General features: G+C 35.1%; 1 protein-coding gene across 1 annotated transcript in view; it reads left to right on the forward strand.

The window, feature by feature from the left end:
- Nucleotides 1-21,686, forward strand: part of LOC141342353 (dynein axonemal heavy chain 11-like) — a 260,969-nt gene extending 239,283 nt beyond the window's left edge. The window contains exons 67-82 of the mRNA XM_073846791.1: nt 1,488-1,652; nt 2,118-2,258; nt 3,751-3,921; nt 4,365-4,487; nt 5,724-5,917; nt 6,033-6,181; nt 6,268-6,395; nt 7,427-7,654; nt 8,545-8,736; nt 11,903-12,022; nt 14,704-14,946; nt 17,253-17,435; nt 20,103-20,218; nt 20,323-20,435; nt 21,223-21,363; nt 21,439-21,686. Of these exons, the coding sequence (XP_073702892.1) occupies nt 1,488-1,652; nt 2,118-2,258; nt 3,751-3,921; nt 4,365-4,487; nt 5,724-5,917; nt 6,033-6,181; nt 6,268-6,395; nt 7,427-7,654; nt 8,545-8,736; nt 11,903-12,022; nt 14,704-14,946; nt 17,253-17,435; nt 20,103-20,218; nt 20,323-20,435; nt 21,223-21,363; nt 21,439-21,686 (2,655 nt within the window). The remainder of the gene's footprint in view (nt 1-1,487; nt 1,653-2,117; nt 2,259-3,750; nt 3,922-4,364; nt 4,488-5,723; nt 5,918-6,032; nt 6,182-6,267; nt 6,396-7,426; nt 7,655-8,544; nt 8,737-11,902; nt 12,023-14,703; nt 14,947-17,252; nt 17,436-20,102; nt 20,219-20,322; nt 20,436-21,222; nt 21,364-21,438) is intronic.
- Nucleotides 21,687-25,425: the final 3,739 nt, after the last annotated feature.

A 25,425-nucleotide genomic window follows, 5' to 3' on the forward strand; every position in this document is an offset into this window, starting at 1 on the left:
TCTTTTCACACAAACATAATATATATATATATATATATATATATATATATATATATATATATATATATATATATATATATATATATATATATATATATATATATATATATATATATATATATATATATATATATATATATATATATATATATATATATATATATATATATATATATATATATATATATATATATATATATATAATATATTATATATATATATATATATATATATATATATATATATATATTATATATATATATATATATATATATATAATATATATATATATATATATATATATATATATATATATAAAGAGTTAAATAAACTAGATTTGCATTTCCAAAGGAAAGAATACAAGACTGAATTGTGTTTAACTTTTTGGTAATGGTTAAATATATACAAGGAAGACAAGAGCAAATTTTGAACTACATTTTTTTTCCCACCTCCCATCACCATTCAGAATAGTGTTAACATTTTTGTTAATGGTTACATATATGCAAGAAAGACAAGACAATACAATTCAGTGTGCAACAGGTTTGAAATGTAGTTCTTCCTTCCACCTCCCATTTTCCTTCAGTTTGTTCTATCTTGCATAAATGGGAGATTTTCAAACTAGAATCTTAACTTTTTTATATATATAAATAAATAAATAGATAATAGTAAAGGTGAATGCCCCCCATTTTTTATGTCCCACTGAAGAGATAATTTCATTCATTTCTCAGTTTTACTCCGTGAATGAGTAAAATTTTTCAGATTTCTCAATAAAGTTTTATTTGTAAAATTTTGAAAATAAATAAATAATAGTAATGGTGAATGCCCCCCATTTTTATGTGTATTTTATTATTTTTGTCCTATTTAAAGGAAAAGTTCACCTAAAAATTTAAATTCTGTCATTCATCTTCGTAAACAAAAATTAAGATTTTTTTGGTGAAATCCAAGAACTTTCTGAACCTGCATAGACAGCAACGCAACTAACACGTTCAAGACCCAGAAAAGTAGTAAGGACATCGTTAAAATAGTCCACATGACCAGATGCACTGCGCATTGTTTTCAAGCAGAGAAATGCACACGCATGTGCTGTGGTACTCTTGTGAACGAGCGTCAAAGACTGACACGGAAGCGACGAAATGGTTGAATAAGGTTATTTTTGTTTTCTTTGCGCAGAAATAGTATTCTCGTAGCTTCATAAAATTGCAGTTGAACCACTGTCACATGGACTATTTTAACGATGTTCTTACTACCTTTCTGGGTCTTGAACGTGTCAGTTGCGCTGCTGTCTATGTAGGGTCAGAAAGCCCTTAGATTTCATCAGAAATATCTTAATTTGTGTTCTGAAGATAAACGAAGGTCTTGAGGGTTTGGAACATCATGAGGGTGAATTTTTTGGGTGAACTATCCCTTAAGCACTAATAGAAATCTCTAAAATAGAATTAAATAAAGCAACTCACTTTACTAACGTTGTCTTCTTTTGATTGCTTCAGTTGGAATTGAGCACCCAGCAGAATTTGTGTCAGATTGAGCTAAAGAGATTAGAAGATGAGCTGCTGAGCAAACTGTCAGCAGCAGAAGGAAACTTTTTGCGAGATACAGCCTTAGTGGAACAGCTGGAATATACTAAGAATACAGCCAGACACATCCATAACAAGGTATGGTACAAACGATCCATTTACCTCATATTGTTGTTGCTTGCTTGCTCAGATCTCTTTTGCATTGTTCGTGCAAGATAAACTAACCCTGTGAGAAAAAGCAGCATATGCAGGTTATGAATGTTTTGAGGCATGGCAGCTCATTTAAGATGATCCTGAGAATGAGCTAGTTGCTTAGGAGCAGATTAGGACCAGCACATGACCAGCTGAAACCAGCTGAAACCAGCTGCCATGTTTCAAAACATAGCTAACCAGCATATGCAGTTTTTTTTTTTTCAACAGGGAACCAATTTGTTGACTGATATGGTAAAACAATAAACTGTAAAATGTAATTACAACACTGAAATGTGAAAAGAAAATCAGTGTTCATTATGGTGTGCTATAGTAAAGTGTATAATTGTTATGTACATTAAACTAAGAATTAGTATCTGGTTGTATATCTCAACAACTGTGCTGTTTTCACAGGCTGTTGCAGCTCGAGAGAACGAGATAAAGACCAATGAGGCGCGAGATCTCTACCGGCCAGTGGCTGGGAGAGCCGCTTTACTCTACTTTACTATTAAAGAACTCCACAACATTAACCCCATGTACCAATATTCCCTCAAGGTAACACACTACATTGGAAAAGAGTGAAAATGTGCAGTTGTTTTTACTGTACAGTATCTACATTACAGTTCGGGCCATTATTTTTTTTCACCAAAAATATAATAAATAATGTAATATTGTAATATATTTATTTTAAATTGTTATTTTAAAATGTACACTACCAATCAAAAGTTTTTGAACAGTAAGTTTTTTTAATGTCTCTTTTAATGTATTTTAGTGTCTTCTGCTCAACAAGCCTGCATTTTTTTTATCCAAAATACAGCAAAAGCAGTAATACTGTGAAATATTTTACTATTTAAAAGAACTGCTTCCTATTTGAATATATTTTTAAATGTATTCCTGTGATTTCAAAGCTGAATTTTTAGCATCATTACTCCAGTCACATGATCCTTTAGAAATCATTCTAATATTCTGATTTGCAGCTTAAAAAAATTATTATTATTATTATTATTATTATTATTATTGGTATTATTATTATTATATTGAATTCAGCTGGTTTATAGGTTTCTTTGATGAAAAGAAAATCAAAATAACAGCATTTATCTGAAAAAGATTTTTTGTAACATTATAAATGTTTTATCATCACTTTTGATAAATGCAAAGTGTCCTTGCTAAATAAAACTATTAATTTCTATAATTTCCTTCCCAATAAATAAATAAATAAATACTGACTGCAAGCTTTTGAATGGTATAGTCTATAAGCTTTTAATTTCAGATATATGCTGATCTTTCTATTCACCAAAGAGTCCTAAAAAAATTTACTCAACTGTTTTAAATATTGATAATAATAATAATAATAATAATAATAATAATAATAATGTTTTTGAACAGCAAATCAGCATATTAGAATGATTTCTGAAGGATCATGTGACACTGCAACTAGAGTAAAATTTAGCTTTGATCACAGGAATAAATTACATTTTAAAATATATTTAAATAGAAAGCAGTTATTCTAAACAGTACAAATATTTTACAATATTGCTGCTTTTGCTGTATTTTGGATCAAATAAATGCAGGCTTGGTGAGCAGAAGAGACTTCTTTAAAAAAAAACATTAAAAATCTTTCTGTTCAAAAACTTTTGACTGGGTAGTGTAATTTATTTCTTTAATGGCAAAGCTGAATTTTACAGCAGCCATTACTCCAGTCTTCAGTGTCACATAATCCTTCAAAAATCATTCTAATGTGGTGATTTGCTGCTAATTTCAGTATACTGTTGGGCGCAATACATTACCTTTCCCATTTATCTCAATGACAGTTATAGAAATGCGAATCTTTACTTCACAGGCACTAAGTTTCAGAAACATTTTTTAGATCTGGTACCTCAATCTATTAGAGACAGGGAAAAACAGTAGGCTGTGTGTAGATACATCTATTACATTCAGTACAGAACCCACTGCATATGCTCCACTATTCAGTTCTAAGCATCATGTTTACTTTGTTTCCAGACAATGTTATTATTTCAGCTCAACTGAACTTTATTTTACATTTAAGGCCTTCAACAAAGTGTTCCTCAAAGCCATTGCGAGAGCTCCGCGTGATGAAGACGTGTCTGTGCGTGTTTTATCTCTCACTGAGGCCATCACCCACTCGGCCCTTCAGTACACCTGCCAGGGGCTCTTCCAGAGGGACCGACTCACCTTCCTCACCCACACCGCCCTCCAGGTGAGTGGGACGGGACGCCGACAGAATAGAAACACCCCCCATCCACCCACCACCACCTCTTCCCTTCCTCCTCCAGCACTTTGTCATTCACATCAATCACTTTACTTTTCTGCCCTTACATTAAGTTCCATTAGGCTCTGTCAGTAGAGTCGGGTCCGTTCCTATTGATTAACTCTCACAGCCCGGGCACCCCTCTCCCTCAACTGGTCAGCTCTGACAGGAGGGTGGGCCGCAGTGGCAGAATGCAAATACCTGTCAGGACAGCACCTGTTTTCCCTGCTGCTGTCTGTCTCCACTGCCTGTCCTTCACACGTCCACATCAAACAGAGTAAAGCTGTTCTGAGACCCGCTTGTCCTTCTCTGATGGATGGAGACATCTGTATTCAACAGACCTGAGGTCTAATGTCCTCATTACTTACTTACGCCTCTGGTGTTTTATTCAGATTCTTCTGACGAGGGGCTCCATTGAGGCTCAGGACCTGGAACTTCTGCTGCGGTTTCCTGTAGAAGTTTGTCACAGCAGTCCCGTCAGCTTCCTGTCTCCACAGGCCTGGGGTGCCATTAGGGTAAGAACCGCCTGTGCCTGGAAATCGCTCTCTTTCATGTGTTCCGATGTTATTTAACATTGCCATTTAGAAAATGATCAGTCTGAAGCACCTTTTCTCTAAATATGTCAACCCATCTAGCCCAGGGGTGTTTGAACTATGTGGAGGATTTATGTGACCCCTTTCCTAAAATATAAAGGCAGCTGCATTTATACTGTGATTATGAAGACAATGTGTTCCTGTGTCTTAAAAGTTAAAATGCCTTTTATTTGGTCATTGCTTTCTTTTTTGTATTAAGTTGACAGTGTATATTGTCGTTGTAACCACTATTAATTGTAAAATATAAAGTATAATATATAATATAAAATTAAATATTTTTTTATATAGTGCCTTTTTTTTTTTTTTACAATAAATATAATTTTTTTCCTCATCATTTCTCAGTTTTAGATAATCTTAAAGCAGTAATACTTTGTTGTAAATTCATTTAAGTTCTGTGAATGTATTCAAATTACTTTGTATCATTTATTTATATTTAAATACATTATATAATCTAAATCAAATATTGTTAAAATAAGTTGCATATGTAAAATATCTCAAATTTAAAAGTAGTATATGTGTTTGGAAATGGGTAAACTTTTTTTTATTTACCACTAAAAAGGATTTACCAAGAATGAAAATATTTATAAAAAACATGCAGGATCTATGCTATAAATACCATTATTATTAAGTAATATGTGACCATGGACCGCAAAACCAGTCATAAGGGTAAATTTTTCTAATTGAGATTTGTGCATCATCTAAAAGCTGAATAAATAAGCATTGCATTGATGTATGGTTTGATAGGACAATATTTGGCCAAGATACAACTATTTGGAAATCTGGAATCTGAGGGTGAAAAAAAAAAATACTGAACATTGCCTTTAAAGTTGTCCAAATAAAGTTCTGAGCAATGCCTCTTACTAATTGAAAATTAAGTTTATATATACTTACGGCAGGAAATTTATAAATATCTTCATGAAACATGATCTTTACTTAATCCTAATGATTTTGGCATAAAAGAAAAATCAATCATTTTGACCCATACGATGTATTTTTGGCTATTGCTACAAATATACCTGTGTTACTTAAGACTGGTTTTGTGGTCCAGGGATACATATAATAGTTCAGTGATTTTTAAAAAATATTTTAACATTTGTAATTTTCTGCATTTTTGAAGAATTTTTGAAGCACCAAACCTAAAATCTCATTTCATTGCAGAGCTTGTCTATGCTGGATGCATTCAGGTGTCTGGACAGAGATGTGGAAGGTTCTGCCAAACGCTGGAGGAAGCTGGTGGAGTCAGAGTGTCCAGAAAGAGAACGTCTCCCTCAGGACTGGAAGAATAAGAGTCCCCTCCAGAGACTCATCATTCTCAGAGCCTTTCGGCCTGACAGGATGACCTATGCTCTCCGGTAATGAGCATTCTTCAGAGAAGCATCAGAAAAAATCTTACTTTAAAATCAGCTGGACTTTAAATTTGAATTTGAAACACCAATATTTTGGTCTTTAAATGTCTTTTTACACCAGAAATTTTATTGAGGACAGCTTGGGATCTAAGTATGTGGATGTCGGTCGAATGGAGTTCGAAAAGTGTTTTGAAGAGTGTAGTCCCTCTACACCAGTGTTCTTCATCCTTTCTCCTGGAGTCAACCCTGTCAAGGATGTAGAAACACTTGGTATGCACAGACATTCTTTACACAAGACACTTAATCTAACTTGTAACATAATCAGATTTTTAAACTTCATCATATTCATTTACTAGGGCTGAAGCTTGGGTTTACCACAGACCAGGGGAACCTCCATAATGTGTCCTTGGGTCAAGGACAAGAGATTGTGGCTGAGAGAGTGTTGGAGACCGCAGCCAAAAGAGGACATTGGGTCATACTGCAGGTAGAAAACTTTTAGTTAATTTCTTCCCAAACCAACTTACAATAAAGTGTCCAAATCATAAAACTACAAATAAAATACATGTCAAGTGTTGTCCTGAACAGCGGTCATTAATAAGAAATGTTTGTTGCTATGATTGACCAGTCAGAATCAATTATTCCAAAGAATGGTGCATTAAAGGATTAGTTCACTTCCAGAATAAAAAAAAAAATCCTGATAATTTACTCACCCCCATGTCATCCAAGATGCATGTCTTTCTTTCTTCAGTCAAAGGGAAATTAAGGGTTTTGAGGAAAACATTCCAGTATGTTCTCCATAAAGTGGACTTCAGTGGGAGATAATGGGTTAAAGGTCTAAATTGCAGTTTCAGTGCAAAAGCTGAGGAATAAAAGTCTTATTTAGCAGAACGATCAACCATTTTCTAAAATAAAATGAAAATCTCTATACTTTTTAACCACAAATGCTTGTCTTTCACTAGCTCAACTTTTGCTAGTAAATTACGTAGTCACGTAGGAAAAATCACGTGTGACATAGGCAGAAGTACCAACGCAATGTTTACAATGCCAAACGTGCAAAGAAAGTCAACCCCCTTTACAAAATAGCAATGTTGTACATTTTTGAACTTGAAGGAGAAAATGAGATGAAGTTCTTCAACCTACCCTACCTTTCTGAACCGAAGTTCACAAAGAACTAACCATGCGTCATGACCTTTCCAAATGTGATTATGTAATGCGTGAAGTTGCAGACGCACATCACAGAACCAGTGCAAGATAATGATTTTTTTTTATTAGAAAATGACAGAACGTTTTACTAGATAATACCCTTACTCCTTAGCTGGGATTGTGTAGAGCTCTTTGAAACTGCAATTTGGACCTTCAACCCGTTGATCTCCATTGAAGTCCACTATATGGAGAAAAATCCTGGAATGTTTTCCTCACTACTCCTCTAACAGTTGTTAATGTATTGCCAATAATGCCTCTAATACATATTAATAATGAATAAAAAAATTGCATTTGATTTAATTTCTGTTTCAGAATGTTCACCTGCTGGAGCGGTGGTTGGGTTGTCTGGAGGACCTGTTGGAGAATACGGGGAGCGATGCTCACTCAAACTACAGAGTGTTTTTGAGTGGAGAACCATCCCCCAGCCCCCATGAGCACCTCATCCCTCGCACCATTCTGGAGAACGCCCTCAAACTCACTACCGAACCACCCACCTGCATGAACTCCAGCCTACATGCAGCTCTGGACAACTTCACCCTGGTCTTTACACACACTTTACACACAAACAAAATCAATAGAATCACATGTGATCCTATTAGATGTTTTGTTTACTATTAATATTAGGGATGCACCGAATGTTCGGCAACCAAAATTATTCGAATAAGCAGACAGGCCGAAAAAAATTAGACTGAACAATGACGTGACGTGATCAAATAGAGGCGCGCACTAATGCAGCAAACATGTTTGGCTATGTGGAAGCATTTAAAACTCTGAGAAAGAAGAAAAAATCATTACAACCAATGCACCGACAGCAAGAGAAAAAACATGAAACATGAAAAACTGTGTTCGGTTATCGGCCTTCGGCCCAGTGTTTATTTTGTTCAGTTTCGGCCAAGAGTTTTCATTTCGGTGCATCTCTAATTAATATGAAAAGACATTTTGCTTACTATTAATACAAAAATACATTCTGCTTACTATTAATATAAAAAGTAAAAAACTAGTAATCATATATACCTTATTCTTTAACACAGAAGTAAGCTTATGGGCAAGATTTCTGGTTCATTATTAGCTATAGGAATATACAAGGAAATAACAAGAAGAATAACAACGTGCAGTAAATGGTAAAACTGTTTGCACTACAAACCAGTGTGTTCATCATTAAAATAATACATTAAAATAATATGGTAAGACACACCTATTTGCAATATCAAGTAGAAAAACGAGCTGTTTTGTACAGCTAAAAATAGCTGGAATGAGACCGGAAGCCAGACCCATAAAATGTACAAATGGCAAAAATTAACCACTCTTGAGGCAAAAATAAGGTGGATAGAATAAGTTGAATGAAGTGACTAAAGAAAGAGGTCTCCACACTTTTGACTTTGTGTAATTATTGTTTATTTGTTCCTTATTTCCTCATTTCCATTCTGCAGGACTCTCTGGAAATGTGTTCTCATGAGCTGGAGTTTAAAGGACTTGTGTTCTCGCTGTGTTACTTCCATGCCTGTGTGAGTGAGAGGAGGAAGTTTGGGCCTCAGGGTTGGAACCACAGATATCCATTTAACAATGGAGATCTGACCATCTCCGCCAGCGTCCTGTACAACTACCTGGAGGCCAATACTAAAGTAAGAGATCAATACTCTTTACCCTGCTTAAAAAATAGTATTTTATGCATTAAAGGTACAGTATGTAAATTAAAATATCCAAAAATAAGAAATTATAATTAAATCGCTCCAGCGTCCTCATTTCGCTTCCACGACTTCATACTTCATACTACAGTGACCTTAAAGGGATAGTTCACCCAAAAATGAAAATTTGATGGTTATTTGCTTACCCCCAGGCATCCAAGATGTAGTTGACTGTTTCTTCAACACCAACAAAGATTTTTCATTCAAACCGTTGCAGTCTGTCAGTTATATAATGGCAGTCAGTGGGACCCACGGCTTTGAGAGTCAAACAAACATACACAGACAAAACCAAATTAAACCCTGCGGCTCGTGACGAAACATCGGGGTCTTAACACACAAAACAATCAGTCTGTGCAAGAAACTGAACAGTATTTATATCATTTCTTTACCTATGATCCACCGCAATGTCCAACTGTCTTGAGCACGTTCACAACAGCCGGACATATTAGACGTGTACGCGGAAGCGATCTGTTGTGCGTATACATCACTCATTGTTAACACAGAGAGATTGTGGGTACAACAGCAACTCTAAATGGTAATTACTTGCGCTTATCCTGATTGTTGCTACAAACTCATCCGGGAGTGTTGACTTTTCACCGACTCTCAACTTTTGAGCCTGATCGACTGAAGTTATGGTTGCTTGCTCTTCATCACGCACCGCCTGTTGTGAACGCGTTCAGGACAGTCGGACATTGCGGTGGATCAGAGGTTAAAAAATTATATAAATACTGTTCAGTTTTTTGCACAGACCAATTGTTTCATGTGGTTAGACCTCAATGTATCATCACGAACCAGAGGGTTTAATTTGGTTTTGCCATGGATCCCATTGACTCCCATTATATGGCTGACAGACTGCAATGATTTGAGTTAAAAAAAATTGTTTGTGTTCTTCTGAAAAAACAAAGTCACCTACATCTTGGATGCCCTTTTTCATTTTTGGGTGAACTATCCCTTTAATAAGACTTTAATACATTAGCTCATCCATGGACATGATTTCTTACCGAGTCCCATCAGATTGCATCGGCTGTGGGGATGAAGAAAACAACTCTCATGATCTCACACTCTATCACTGCGTCATCAAACTAAGCTTTGTTTGTTTTGAATATGCGCCCTCTAGTGGCAAAAACCTACATATTGTGCCTTTAAATTTATCAATAGTGAGTGACACCCAGACAATAGGTCCGTTTCTATTACAGATTCGCGCAAAACTTTTGTGATGTTTTATAAATGCTGATTAAAAAACTGTTGCGAAATGACTGTTTCCATTAAACAATGTTATTCGATTAAACATAATTTTTCTCCTCTCGTAGGAGACGTAGGTATCTATCTTCAAGTTCAAGTAGGAAAGCCCTTATTCAAGCACTGTGTAGTCAATTCTTGTGTAAGCAGCCACACAAGTTTTTTTTTTAGTTGAAAAACATCCTCATGTGAACGTAAAAACTTTTTTGCCATATTTGGGAGTTTTCGTGAAATTAGGCGTATTTTCAATTTGCACAATTGGTTACAAATGTTACAAAAGAGGGTCAATTTGTGATACGGATCCCTACTTGATTGCCTCATTGCTTCCTGTCTCTCATTCACTTTTCTAAGATTAAAGGCAAAATGGCTATCCAGTTTTTCAAAAATTAGCAGAAAGAGAATCTTCACAGTCTCCACTAATAGGAGAAATTTAGACAATAAAAGCTCAAATGATACATATTCACATTCAGATAAACCCTTTTAAAAAACTACAATTCTGCTTGTTTTTAACTTGGAACCCAGAATAGTTCACCAAAAAATGAAAATGCTGTCATTCATTACCCTCACGTCGTTCCAAAGATCTTTGTTCATCTTTGGAACACAAATTAAGATATTTTTAGAGTTTTCTCACCCTGAATAGACAGCTATGTAACTGACAAATTTAAGGCCCAAAAAGGTGATAAGGACATCATTAAAACAATCCACGTGACATCAGTGGTTTAACTGGAATTTTATGAGGCACTCTCATAATTGCACGTCGAAGACTGATGCGGAAAAGAAGAAATTGTTGAAAAAAGTTTTTTTTTTGTTTTGTGCACAAAAAGTATATTTGTTGTCATAAAATTAAGGTTGAACCACTGATGTCACATATCACTATTTGAGCAATGTCCTTACTATCTTTCTGGGCCTTGAACGTGGTAGTTGCGTTGCTCTGTGCAGGTCAGAAAGCTCTTTGTGTTCTGAAGACCAACGAAGGTCTTACGGGTTTAGAACGACATGATTGTGAGTAATTAATGACAGAATTTTCATTTTCTGGGTAACCTATCCCTTTAAGTGACACGCTTGTGAACTAAATAATTCTTTTACTAATGTCATTTCATCCCACAGTGCTGTATTTTCATCGCACAACAGTAAGTGAACAGTCACGATCTCACTGTATCCACAAAATCATGTTTATCCTCTCACAGCATTACTTCACTCACAACCAATTATGGCGGCTCTAGATTTCATCCTCCCCTCAAAAAACGAATGTCCTTCATTATGTTAACCAAACAGTAACCTGTATGTGCGTACACTGAGGATTCATTAGGCGGCAAATGAAGCGTCATGCTAAATGTAATTACACGCGTTGTGCGTGACACCTTACAGCGCTTTATAAGTGATCACTGCAATTAGAGCTGATGAAAGAAGCAATTTGCAAAACAATACAGGTACAAATGATGGTGAACCTCTAGCGTCTGTCATCGGTTATAAGACACACGCTCACTTGTTCTTCTCTCCTTTACAATTACACAACATCCGCGCTATTCTCAGGCCAGACTTAAGCCAAGCACAGCGGGAGTTCAGGAAGAGCTTGATCTTTGCTTGAATTATACATGAAGTGAATTGTCTTTTTGTCTGTTGTTGAGCCATTTGAAATAAAAAACTCACTATAGGATGCTCCCATCACCCAACATCAGTTCTTCAACTCATATTTGTGAGAAAATCCCTGCATCCAACATCTAGCAGTTTTCACCATGTTTTTTCTCTGTCAGAACTTGCCAGCCTGGCTGAAAATAATGCTGTGGGTATTAAACGCAGGGCGCTGAGGGATCAGTTTGTGCTGGAGGTTTGACATTTTGGTGTGGTAATATGTGTGGCACAGGTACCGTGGGAGGATCTGTGTTATCTGTTCGGAGAGATCATATACGGAGGTCACATCACTGACGAGTGGGACAGGAGGCTCTGCCGTACATACCTCCAGGAGTTCATCAATCTCAAGATGGTAAAGACACACAGTACTACAACACCGCACCAAACATATTCGATCAGAGCACTATTAAATCATCAGATTTTGTTTCAAATGTACATTTCAAAGTCACATAGCTATAAACAAATGTTTCGGAAGTAGAATTTAAAGTTGCTTGAGCGTTGGCTCAACATACTAAGAGATGTACACCAGTGGTTCTCAACTACAGGGTCTCTGCAAATTTGCTAAAAAAACAAAAACAATACCTTTGGTTTTTATTGAAGAACATACAGTCATTAAAGGAATAGTTCTCCCAAAAATGACATTATTCATTCTGATGTCATTCCAAACCCTTAAAGGGGTCATCACATGCCCATTTTCCACAAGTTCATATGATTCAAAAGTCTCTAATATACTTTGGTTAACAATTCTCAATAGTTGTGTAAAAAAACACCCTTTTACCTTGTCAAAATCAGCTCTGCAAAGTATCTCATTTTATCGCATGGACCCTTTTAATGCAAATGAGCTCTGCTCGCCCCGCCCCTCTCTGCTGAGGGATTACAAGCTGTAATGTTTACTTTAATCTAAGGTAAGACGCTCATGTCAATCAACTGTGTTTCGTCACAACGACAAGAAGCTGAGAATGACCTGATTTTAAAAAGGGGATATTACTTTTAAAGATTAAAAAAATACCACTGGGTGGATTTTTATCATTGTAGGGTGGTTGTGTACACAAACTGCCAACACACATTAATGTTCAAACAACATGTAAAAGTTAGTTTTTCATCCGATGATCCATCTTTGGAACACAAATAAGATAATTTTGATGAAATCCGAGAGCTTTCTGACCTTGCATAGACAGCAACGCAACACGTTTAAGACCCAGAAAGGTACTAAGGACAGCATTAAAATAGCCATGTGACATCATTGGTTCAACCTTCATTTTATGAAGTTACGAGAATACTTTTTGCGGCAAAGAAAACAAAAATAACTTTATTTAACAATTTCTCTTCCATGCGCATTCACGACAGTACCACGAATGCATGTGGTGCTGCTGCAGTGTTGCCAAATATGCAGTTTTCCTGCGGAACTGGGCTAACAGTTGTTAAGGGTTGTTTTTCCTGTCCGCAGGTTGAAGTGACCCCAACAACGTTATATTTAGCCCCTGAAATGCAAACTGTACTAGGGGAACCCGACCAAAAAACATGTATTTTTACCCCACGGAATGTGATTTTTACTGGTCCCCACCCCTCAAAACCGGTTGGTGGGTTTTGTTGTGAAAACCTGGCAACCCTGTGCTGCTGACGCAGGAGCTGGCATTCTGACATAGGACCTGGATTGTTTACGAGCAGCGGAATGCACATGCATGCGTTGTGGTACTGTTGTGAATGTGTGTTGAAGAGAAGAAATTGTTCAATAAAGTCTGCACAAAGAAAACAAAAATATTCTCATAGCTTCATAAAATTAAGGTTGAACCACTGATGTCACATGGACTAGTTTATCAATATCCTAACCACCTTTCTGGGCCTTGAACATTGAAGTTGCGTTGCTGTCTATGGAGAGTCAGAAAGCTCTTGGATTTAATCAAAAATATCTTAATTTGTGTTCTGAAGATTTTTGGGTCAACTATCCTATAACTCCTGTAAACATCATCAGAGAGACATTTGTTGCTGCACCCAAAGAGTAAGTTATGATATTTTGATTAGCCTAATGATTACATGGTCAAAAATGGTTTAAAAAATATAAACATAGGGATGAGTCATTCACAATAAGATAAACAACTTGCATTTACTAAATAGACAGAGGGAAATTTGATTTCATGCCGAAAGAAAGGGTAGTAATTTTGAGAAATAAAGTCAGAATTGCCGTTTTAAATGGTTTCCTCAGTAGTGAAGTCTGAAAGTTGTTTGAAGGTTTTTTAAGAGTTAATAACGATTTGCAAAGAGATCTAGGTTTATCTAGTCTCCTAAGTGCTTAATTCAAGTTGTGCAGACAGCTTTGTCAAAATTAGACAATAAAACGTTTGTTTGTGGACCTCACACAACTACCTTTCAACACATCGGGTTTGTACCATAGGTTTATACATGTAAATACCGCAGCTCTATGGGGCTCTCTAGTGGTGAGCATGTGCATTACATGACATTTTTCTTTGTGATACAGTAAAGCACAGTTAACAAAACAGAAGTTGAATGTATTAAATATCTTTTGGCTTCCACATACTGAAGACACATGTCTGTTGTGTATAAGGTGTGTTCATTGATGTTATATCTTTAATGATCTTGTTGTATGAGATCTTCAGTGCATCTTTTTCTGGAGTGGTGTTTGTGAGAGGTGATTAAGGCTGTTTTCCAGCAGTGGTCAGGCATGCAGCCCAATGTTTCCTCACTGAGTCTCATTAGGCCTCGGGATGAGCAGCCATCAATCACAGAGTTTATCTTTAGCCTTTCCACAGAGCTGCATTACTCTCCCAGTGTCCAGCACCAACCCTGCTATCGATTACCACACACACCTTCATCTGTTACTGAGAAATACTCTGAGGTTTAGCACAGTGAAATGTTACAATGCTGATCAGGACAAAATACTGTGGAGAAAAACCCAATGTTATTATATTTGTGACCTAAAATCCTGTTGAGTCACTGGTTACCACACCAGAACCAAAAGACTGTCCTCTCATCAAATATGAAATCTCCCTGTCACTCTACAATCTCTCTTTGCAGTTTGAAGGAGAGCTGTTCCTGTGTCCTGGATTTCCAACTCCTCCTGATTTGGACTACTCTGGGTACCACAGATATGTGGATGAAAGATTGCCCTCGGAAAGCCCTGGTCTCTACAGCATGCACCCTAATGCTGAGATTGAGTTTATGACGGCCACGTCTGATGCCCTCTTCAAAACTTTACTGGAACTCCAGCCCAGAGATTCAGCAACAGGGGAAGGAGCATCACAGTGCACAGAGGACAAGGTACTGATATATTTCCAAAAAAAAAAAAAAAAAAAACTGTATGCAAATTGCATAATATCCAAGATACACATTTCTAGTGCAGTTAATTCTCATATTGTATTTTGAGAAAGTTTTGGAGTATTTGTCCTCTCCCTAAATTTGTCACTACCAAAACACAGTAATAATAATTTATTTATTTTAGGATTAGTTCACTTTCAGAACAAAAATTTACAGATAATGTACTCACCCCCTTGTCATCCGAGGTGTTCATGTCTTTCTTTCTTCAGTTGTAAGCTAATTTTTTTAGTGAAAAACATTTCAGGATTTGTCTCTATATAATGGATTTCTATGGTGCCCCTGAGTTTGAAATTCCAAAATGCAGCTTCAAAGGGCACTAAATGCTCACAGCCGAGGAAAGAAGGTTCTTATCTAGCAAAACGATGTTTTTTTTTATTACAATTTATATACTTTTTAACCTTAAATGCTTGTCTTTTCTACCTCAGCAAGTCCAGTGTTTGACATTAAGAAGTATACAAGTTGTACATTTTTTAGAAAATAACAGATAATTTTGCTAGATAAGACCCTTCTTCCTCGGCTGGGATCATTTAGAGCCCTTTGAAGCTGCATTTAAACTGCATTTTGGAAGTTCAAACTCGGGGGCACCATAGAAGTCCATTATATGGAGAGGATCTTTAAAAAAACACAATTTCTTTACGACTGAAGAAAGAAAGACATGAACATCTTGGATGACAAGGGGGTGAGTACATTATCTGTGAATTTTTGTTCTGAAAGTGGTAAATCAATAATAATTACATTTTTAACAATATTTCAAGTGTGATATATGAGATTGGTTATATTTTGAATCCAATTTTTCCATGTAAAAAGTAAAAAGTTGATTATACTGGTTTCAAAGTTAAGGATTCATTATGTTTAAAATACAATCAACTAAAAAATACCATAACATCCTAGTAAATAATTCAGTATAATTTACTTTTAACAAAACATCCAATGTTTCGGTAATGACTGCACATTTTCGGTAGTGACCACATCATATTACAGAATTTTAACTAAAACACTACTAAAACATACTAAAATTCTCCCTAAAAATTGCATAACTGTACAAAAATAGTTTATTTTCCTCAAATAAAGCATTATGTGTTCCCCTTTGTCACTACCGAAACAATGATGACATGTTTGGTCTTGTTACGGTAGTAACCATTTTTTTTAAATAACACCCCAAAAAAAAAACAAAGATGTCATTACCGAAATGCCATTTAATGTTTTAGTAGTGACAATTTTAGATACTTTAGTACCTAGATCAAAGGTGCTAATCAGCACATGGTTAGCTTGAACAGTTCTGAACAGTGGTACACATATAAAATTTAAAGTTATTGAATAACTCCCAAAAAAGTGTGCTTAATAATAGCAAAATGGTGTTCGATAGTGACGTTCCTTATAGTTACACACATATTTTTCAGATTTTGAACACATTTACCTCACAATGATGGGGCCTATCTACTGACCTTGTAGCTATGAGAGAGAGAGAGGGTTACAGGAATATTTCCTGATCATAAATTTAGGGCAGTAGTTAAAATCAGTGTCTGCCAATGGACTAAATAAAACATATACCCCCGGTTTCACAGACAAGGCTTAAGCCTAGTCCTAGACTTAAATGCAAGCCTGAGCCGTTTCAACTAAAATAAAATTGCACTGATTGATCTTAAAAAACATCGGTGCCTTTGTTTTGTCTCAAGATGCACACCAGTAATGCTTTTTTTTTTTCTAAGCATGTTTATAAAAATTACTTACTAATCCTGGCTTAGTCTAAGCCCTGTCTGTGAAACCGGGCCACACTGTTTTTGGTAGTGACATAAAAATGCAGATTTTTTTTTTTTTTTTACATAATTTACAAAGAAGATATAAAAAATATTTATATTTTGAACTTCACTTTTTAGAAAAATCAAAAAGACACTTTAATAACAGCAATGAAAAAAAATGTATCTCATTTTTATAAGTTGAAATGTATGGGTTTGGGTTCAGATAATAAAAGAATCTTAGTGATCATCTAAGCTTTGAATACTTAAAATCTTTTTAAATGTATTTTTTGGTTGTGAGACAACAGTTTAAACCAATTCTGTAGAATGGCCTATATTTAAATTATAATATATATATATATATATATATATATATATATATATATATATATATATTTATATTTAAGTTGTAACTAGTAAAGTTGTTAAAATGTTCATTCTATGGTTTTGGTTGTTCTTGGAAACTGTACTTAGAGTGTGTAGTAACTACAGTTTTTCTTCTTTCTTGGTAAGGTGAAGAGTGTTCTGGACGATATGCTGGAGAAGTTACCTGAGGAGTATAATTTGGCAGAGCTCATGTCTAAGACAGCCGAGAGGAGCCCCTACATCCTGGTGTGCCTGCAGGAGTGTGAGCGAATGAATCTGCTGCTGGCAGAGATACACAGATCATTAACAGAGCTGGACCAGGGACTGAAGGTAGGAGACCAAGCCAGACAAAACAATCAATACAGACAATTACACCTGCATGAATTTCTCTGCATTTTAAAAAAGTTGTGAAAGTTTTTATACTGTACTCACCACAATAATTGTAAAAAAGTAGCCACCAAAGTCCAGGATGTGGCTTAATGAATCTCACTATGCTAAAGACATAGCTCATGAATAATAATTAGGTACCATTGATATTGCTTAGTGTCCTCCGTAATGAGTCATGTATTAATTAATGTACTTATAGGAGTAGTTCACTTTCAGAACAATAATGTACTCACCCCCTTCTCATCCAAGATGTTCATGTCTTTCTTTCTTCAGTCTTAAGGAAATTGTTTTTTGAGAAAAAACATTTCAGGATTTCTCTTCATATAATGGACTTCTATGGTGCCCCCGAGTTTGAACTTCCAAAATGCAGTTTAAATGCAGCTTCAAAGTGTTCTAAATGAGAGGAAGAAGGAACTTATCTAGCGAAACAATTGGTTATTTTCTAAAAACATCTACAATTTCTATCCTTTTTACACATCTCTACACAGAGTACACACAGAGCTAGACAAGACGAAGATTTGAGGTTAAAAAGTATATAAATTGCAAATTTTTTTTAGAAAATAACTGATCGTTCTGCTAGATAACACTCCTCGGCTGTGATCGTTTAGAGCCCTTTGAAGCTGCATTTTGGAAGTTCAAACTCGGGGGCACCATAGAATTCCATTATATGGAGAAAAATCCTGAAATGTTTTCCTCAAAAAACATCATTTCCTTACGACAGAAGAAAGAAAGACATGAACATCTTGGATGACAAGGGGGTGAGTACATTATCTGTAAATTTTTGTTCTGAAAGTGAACTACTCCTGTGAAGAGATAGTTCACCCAAAATGCATGAACTGACATAAAAGGGAAGAAATTGTTGAAGTCATTATTTTAGTTTTCTTTGCGCATTAAAAAGTATTCCTGTAGCTTCATGAAATTACGGTTGAACTCCTGATGTCACATGGACTATTTTATCCATGTCCTTACTACCTTTCTAGGCCTTGAATGTGGTAGTTGTGTTGCTGAATATGCAGGGTCAGAAAGCTCTCAGATTTCATCAAAATTAACTTAATTTGTGTTCCAAAGATGAACAAAGGCCTTACTGGTTTGGAAAGACATGAACTATCTCTTTAAGTATTATTCAATCAGTCAAGCCTTCTCCATAGATTAAAAAAAAATCTTTCTAGGACATTCTGTTGAGACTTTTTTTTTATTTAAACAAGATTCAGAGGAATTTAGCATTTGAAAAGAAACCACAAAGGATGTAACATTGCTGTCACTGCATTGTCTGTGCCTGTAAACATTAATGATGTAATCTCATGCAATATATTTTCCAACAGTTTTGTATTTTGTACCCACACTGACTATGTGCACATATTAAAAATAGAAAAAAATCTCTCTCTCTCTCTCTCTCTCTCTCTCTCTCTCTCTCTCTCTCTCTCTCTCTCTCTCTATATATATATATATATATATATATATACAGTATATATATAAAGGGAGAGAGAGAGAGATAGATAAATAGATTTGAAAAAATATTAAATAATTATATAAAAATGAATAAAATGTATAAATATAATTACAAATGTATTAATACATTTTTAATAAATTATGCTAAATAATTATTGAAATAAGACCAACATGTAAATGTGTTTTGATTGTAAAGCTATAATATTATATATAATTGCGAATCAATTAATGATTACATTTACATTCCACAAGTCCATAAAGAGTGATATATTTAATTATGGTAGAATTTTATTGATGAGCATTCAATTTGTATTGAAGTTTTGCACTTCCTGTGAGAAAAGTAGAGTTTTTGAACAGTAAGATTTTTAATGTTTTTTTTTTTTTTCAAAGAAGTCTCTTCTGCTCAACAAGCCTGCATTTATTTGATACAAAGTACAGCAAAAACAGTGAAATTTTAAAATATGTTTACTAATTCTAATATTCTGATTTGCTGCTCAAAAACATTTATTATTATTATTATTATGTTGAAAACATAATACAAGAAGTTCAGGTTTCAGGTTTCTTAGATGAATACTGTTGAAAGTTCAGAAGAACAGCATTTATCTGCAATAATATTCTTATGTAACATTATAAATGTCTTTATCATCCCCTTTAATCAATTTAAAGCATCCTTACTAAATAAAAGTATTACTTTCTATAATTTCTTTCCCAAAGAAAAAAATACATATACTGACTCCAAGCTACCTTTTGAATGTTATAATGTTAAAAAAGCTTTTTATTTCAGATAAATGCTGATCTTTTTTTCTTTTGATTCTTTGATTGATATTGATAATAATATTAATAGAAAATGTTTCCTAAACAGAAAATCAACATGTCAGAATGATTTCTGAAGGATCATGTGATACTGACTGGAGTAATGATGCTAAAAAAATCAGCTTTGAAATCACAGGAATAAATTATATTTTAAAATATATTCAAATAGAAAACTGTTATTGTAAATAGTAAAAATGTTTTAAAGTTTTACTGTTTTTGCTGTACTCTGAATCAAATAAATGCAGGCTTAGTGAGCAAAAAAACATAAAAAATCGTACTGTCCAAAACCTTTTGACTGGTAGTGGACATATGTACAATGCATGACTGTTCTCTAATATGATGTTACAGGGTGAACTGAGTCTGTCTTCAGACATGGAGCAGCTCCAAACAGCTCTGTTGCATGACAGCGTTCCAGAGAGATGGAGCAGGCTGGCCTATCCTTCAACCAAAACACTGGCTCTGTGGTACAGTAACATTTATATAACTTCACATTACAGACAGAATCTACAACACTCAACTTCTTCAGTGTAAACTCGAATGATGAAGTCTGCATGATCATGTCCTGCAGGTTCAGTGACGTTCTGGCTCAGTGTCGAGAGCTGGATACGTGGACTCAAGATTTTGTGTTTCCTGCTGTGGTTTGGATCTCTGGACTCTTTAGTCCTCAATCATTTCTCACAGGTAAGACGAATACACACATGAACACATCCATAAGAGACTTGTACTGAAAATCAGTGTTGTTTTCGTCAACGATGATGATGACGAAATCATTTTGTTGACGCCACTTTTTTTCATGACGATAACGAGACGATGACGAGATAAAAATGGCTCGTTGATGACTAAAACATGACGAGACGTGTGTGAGTTTTCGTTGACGAGACGAGAATAGACGAAAATGTTAGTGGGTGGTCCGTCAGACGTTTAAAATGCATGACATTTCCGCTTATTGTGCATGCCAATTAAAACTTAAAAAGTATCTGACGCTATGGCAAGCCATTTTAGCATTAAATACTCTTTGCTATACTAGTATGGCAAGCCGTTTTAGCATTCCATCCTTGTTTGTCTTTTATGTTCTAAAACATACCTTCATTATTGTAATTATTGGTGAAAATAGTCGATCCGGAAGCTCACATTGTGTTGAACTATAGATCTGCTATTTTCACAACTTATAAGTGACACTACCCAACAGCAAAATACTTACTGACCTACATTAATTTGTTAAAAGACTACCTTTTTCCCTTTTTTTTGACTAAAACTAGACTAAAACCTTTTTGACTTTTCGTCGACTAAAACTAGACTAAAACCTTTTTGACTTTTCGTCGACTAAAATTGGACTAAAACTATCACATATAGAAGTGACTAAAATTTGACTAAAACTAAGAAGCATTTTAGTCCAAAAGACTAAGACTAAGACTAAATCTAAGATGGTTGTCAAAAACAACACTGCTGAAAATGTTCTCCTTTGCAGCGATTCTGCAGAGTATAGCTCGAAAAAACAAGTGGCCTTTAGATAGGATGACCCTGTCTGTGGACGTCACTAAGAAAACCAAGGATGATTATGGCCATCCTCCTCGAGAAGGAGCGTACATCCACGGACTCTTCATAGAGGGTGAGCATAAACTCTCTTCCAGAGTGAATTTCATGTTTGTGTGGATCAATGTTACATAAATGTCTCCTCCTGCAGGTGCTCGCTGGGATAGCGCCTCAGGTCAGCTATCAGAGGCTGTTCTGAAGGAGTTGACTCCAGCTATGCCTGTGCTGTATATACGGGCTGTACCCATCGACCAGCAGGATGTGAAGAACACCTACGAGTGCCCAGTCTACCGCACCAAACTCCGTGGATCCACCTACATCTGGAGCTTCCGTCTCAAAACCTGCCAACCACCAGCAAAGTGGGTTCTTACAGGAACGGCCCTGATTTTGTCGGTGTAAACAACAACCAACTCACAGAAGTTGACTCACAGTTGAGGTCAAAAGTTTACATACACCTTTCAGAATTTGCATTATTATTTTACCAAAATAAGAGGGATCATACAAAAAGCATGTTGTTGTATATTTACAGTAGTACTGACCTGAATAAGATGTCACATAAGATGTTTAGATACAGTCCACAAGAGAAAATAATAGTTGAATTTATAAAAATGACTACTGAGTTGATCCACAACTCACTGATGACCCACAGCTGTGTTTTTTTTGTTTAGTAATAGTTGTTCATGAGTCCTGAACTGTCAGAAAAATTCTTCAGGTCACACAAATTCTTCGGTTTTTCAGCATTTTTGTGTATTTGAACCCTTTCCAACAATGACTGTATGATTTTGAGATCCATCTTTTCACACTGAGGACAACTGAGGAACTCACATGCAACTATCACAGAAGGTTCAAACGCTCACTGATGCTTCAGAAGGAAACACAATGCATTACGAGTTGGGGGGTGAAAACTTTTGGAATTTAAAGATCAGGGTAAATTTCACTTATTTCGCCTTTTAGGAAACATGTAAGTATCTTCTGTAGGGCAGTGCTAAATGGAAAAAAATGTGATATTTAGGCAAAAAAAGAAAAATGTACACATCTTCATTCTGTTTCAAAAGTTTTCACCCCCAGCTATGAATGCATCGTTTTTCCTTCTGAAGTATCAGTAAGCATTTGAACCTTCTGTAATAGTTGCATATGAGTTCCACAGTTGTCCTCAGTGTGAAAAGATAGATCTCAAAATCATACAGTCATTGTTGGAAAGGGTTCAAATACACAAAAAAGCTGAAAAACCACAGAATTTGTAGGACCTGAAGGATTTCTCTGAAGAACAGCAGGCAGTTTAACTGTTCAGGACAAACAAAGGATTTATGAACACTATCGCTAAACTATTGTTCTCTCTTGTGGACTATATGTAAATGTCTTTCATGTGAAATACCCTATTTAGGTCAGTACTAAATAAAAAGAAACATGCATTTTGTATGATCCCTTTTATTTTGGTAAAATAATTAACATTTTGCAGATTCTACAAAGTGTATGTAAACTTTTGACCTCAACTGTATATTAGTGTTATTGTGCTCATTGAAAAAAACAACTTCCAACTTTATTAAATGCAAATAAGATGTTATATTTTTGTCTGATGCAGGGCTGCATGATTATCTGAAATAAAACTGAAATCTTGATGGTTCAATGTTTAAAAATTATTATGTTTATTATATTAAAAATTGATTTAACAGTGAAATATTAATAGTAATTTTTTATTTGAATATTTTAATTAGAAGCTAATAACTAAACATAACGGTCCGGTTTCACAGACAAGGCTTAAGCCTAGTCCTAGACTAAAATGTAAGTCTGAGCTGTTTGAACTGAAAGAAACTTGCACTGACTGATCTTAAAATATATCGGTGTCTTTGTTTTGTCTCAAGATGCACACCAGTAATGTTTTTTTTCTTAGCATGTTTATAAAAATTACTTGAATATCCTAATTGAACTATCTGCTAATCCTGGCTTAGTCTAAGCCCTGTCTGTGAAACCAGGCCAACATGTTATATTATTTTTACTTTATTGTGCAGCCCTATAAACAAGCACAACAAACCTGGATTTGTTTTTTCCTCAGTAAAATCACAATTATATTTTCCCTAAATCGTGCAGCCCTCATTATGTGGAGTAGTATCTTTATAGTTGCCATTATTGTCATAAGTATTGTAACACTGTGCAATATTGATGATGTTATTAGCTTAATTAAATTTAAAGCTTGTTCTTGGCAGCTCTGTGGTCACTGAATGACACAATCTCCTCCAGTGCCGCTACAATGAGACTCCCAGTAGATTATGAACCCGGCTGATACTGATTTTCAAATGAGGTGTGTTTGACCTTCCTCTCCTGCTGAATACAGATAGATAGTGTGATTCATCTCACGTCGGGACAGAAACCAATTTGCTATCATCTCTGAATGACGCGCTTGGTCATGTCCATTTTTCCCCCTTATGTGTCCCCTGATGTGATTTAATAACTAGCTACAGTATATTGCTGAACTAAACAAATGTGATTTTGTTCAGTAGTATTTAGAAGGAAAATCTGACACAGTGCGCAATCACAAAACACATAACATCTGCTGTTGTGTTTCTCTGGGATTGTCCGTATAGTTCTTTGCTATGACGCAGACCTTGTCAGGAGACAAGAAAATGATACATCTGTCCCGGAGAGGGAAATGAGAGGTTAGCACAAGCTGCGGAGCTGTTCCTCCCCTCGCAGTGAGTCCAGCAGCGGCCTCGCAGCAGGCAATAATGGCCCAGAACAGGATGGAGCTCTAACTGTTTAGACAATTCGTCCTCGCTTCACACTGAGACAGCTGAGACGCCACAATGAACGCCACAGAGAATATTCAATATTACTGATGCATAATGAGGTCTGGGTTGTATTAGGAAGTCTGAATTTATAAACCATTTAAATCAAAACGTGCAATTTCCTATTAGCTTTGAGGTCTCTATGAATTTTTCACTTAAAAGTGTAAAAATTGATAATTCTGTCTTTAATTACTCACCCTCGTGTCGTTCCAAACCCATAAGACCCTCTTTCATCTTCGGAACGCAAAAGGACTATTTCAGCAATATCCTTAGTACCTTTCTGGCCCTTGAACATGGGTAACTACATTGCTGTCTATGCAGGGTCAGAACGCTTTTGGATTTTATAAAAAAATGTATTAATTTGTGTTCCGATGATGAACAAAAGTCTTGGTTTGAAACAACACATGGGTGAGTAATTAATGACAGAAGTTTTATTTTTGAAGTACAACAGTGTTTTAGTGCCACATGAAATAAAATAAAAAATCTAAAATGACGAGATTAAACTTAAATTTACAATACGAGAATAACGTCAAAATGTTTCAAGAATAAGGTCGAAATAACGAGAATAACGCTGAAATGTTTCTATAATAACGTCAAAATGTTTTGAGAATAAAGTCGAAATGACGAGAATAACAGTGAAAAAACAAGAATAACTTCAAAATGTTTCGAGAATAAAGTCGAAATGTTTCAAAAATAAAGTTGAAATGTTGAGAACAAAGTTGAAGTCAAAATTATGAGAACATCAAAATGTTTTGAGAATAACGTTGAAATAATGAGAATAAATGTCAAAATGTTTCTAGAATAACATTGAAATGTTTTGAGAATAAAATCGAAATGACAAGAATAACATCGCAACAAAATGACAAGAATAACATCGTTTCTACAATAACGTCAAAATGTTTCGAGAATCAAGTCGAAATGACGAGAATAACATTGAAATAACCAGAATAACTTCTAAATATTTCGAGAATAAAGTTGAAATGTTGAGAATAAAGTTGAAGTTTCGAGAATGAAGTCAAAATTATGAGAACAACATCAAAATGTTTTGAGAATAACATTGAAATAATGAGAATAACGTTAAAATGTTTCTAGAATAACATTGAAATGTTTCAAGAATAAATTCAAAATAACAAGAATAATGTTGAAATGTTTCAAGAATAAAGTCAAAATAACAAGAATAATGTTGAAATGTTTAGAGAATAAAGTCAAAATAACAAGAATAACTGAAATGTTTTAAAAATAAAGTGAAAATGTTTCAAGAATTAAATCGCATCAATTAAATTCATAATATTTTGAGAGTATAGCCTGCGCATGCTAATGGCTAAATTCACAATGTTTCAAGAATAATGTTGAAA

Source organism: Garra rufa, chromosome 9 (assembly GCF_049309525.1).
Source record: "Garra rufa chromosome 9, GarRuf1.0, whole genome shotgun sequence".
In the NCBI taxonomy this organism is placed as follows: Eukaryota; Metazoa; Chordata; class Actinopteri; order Cypriniformes; family Cyprinidae; genus Garra; species Garra rufa.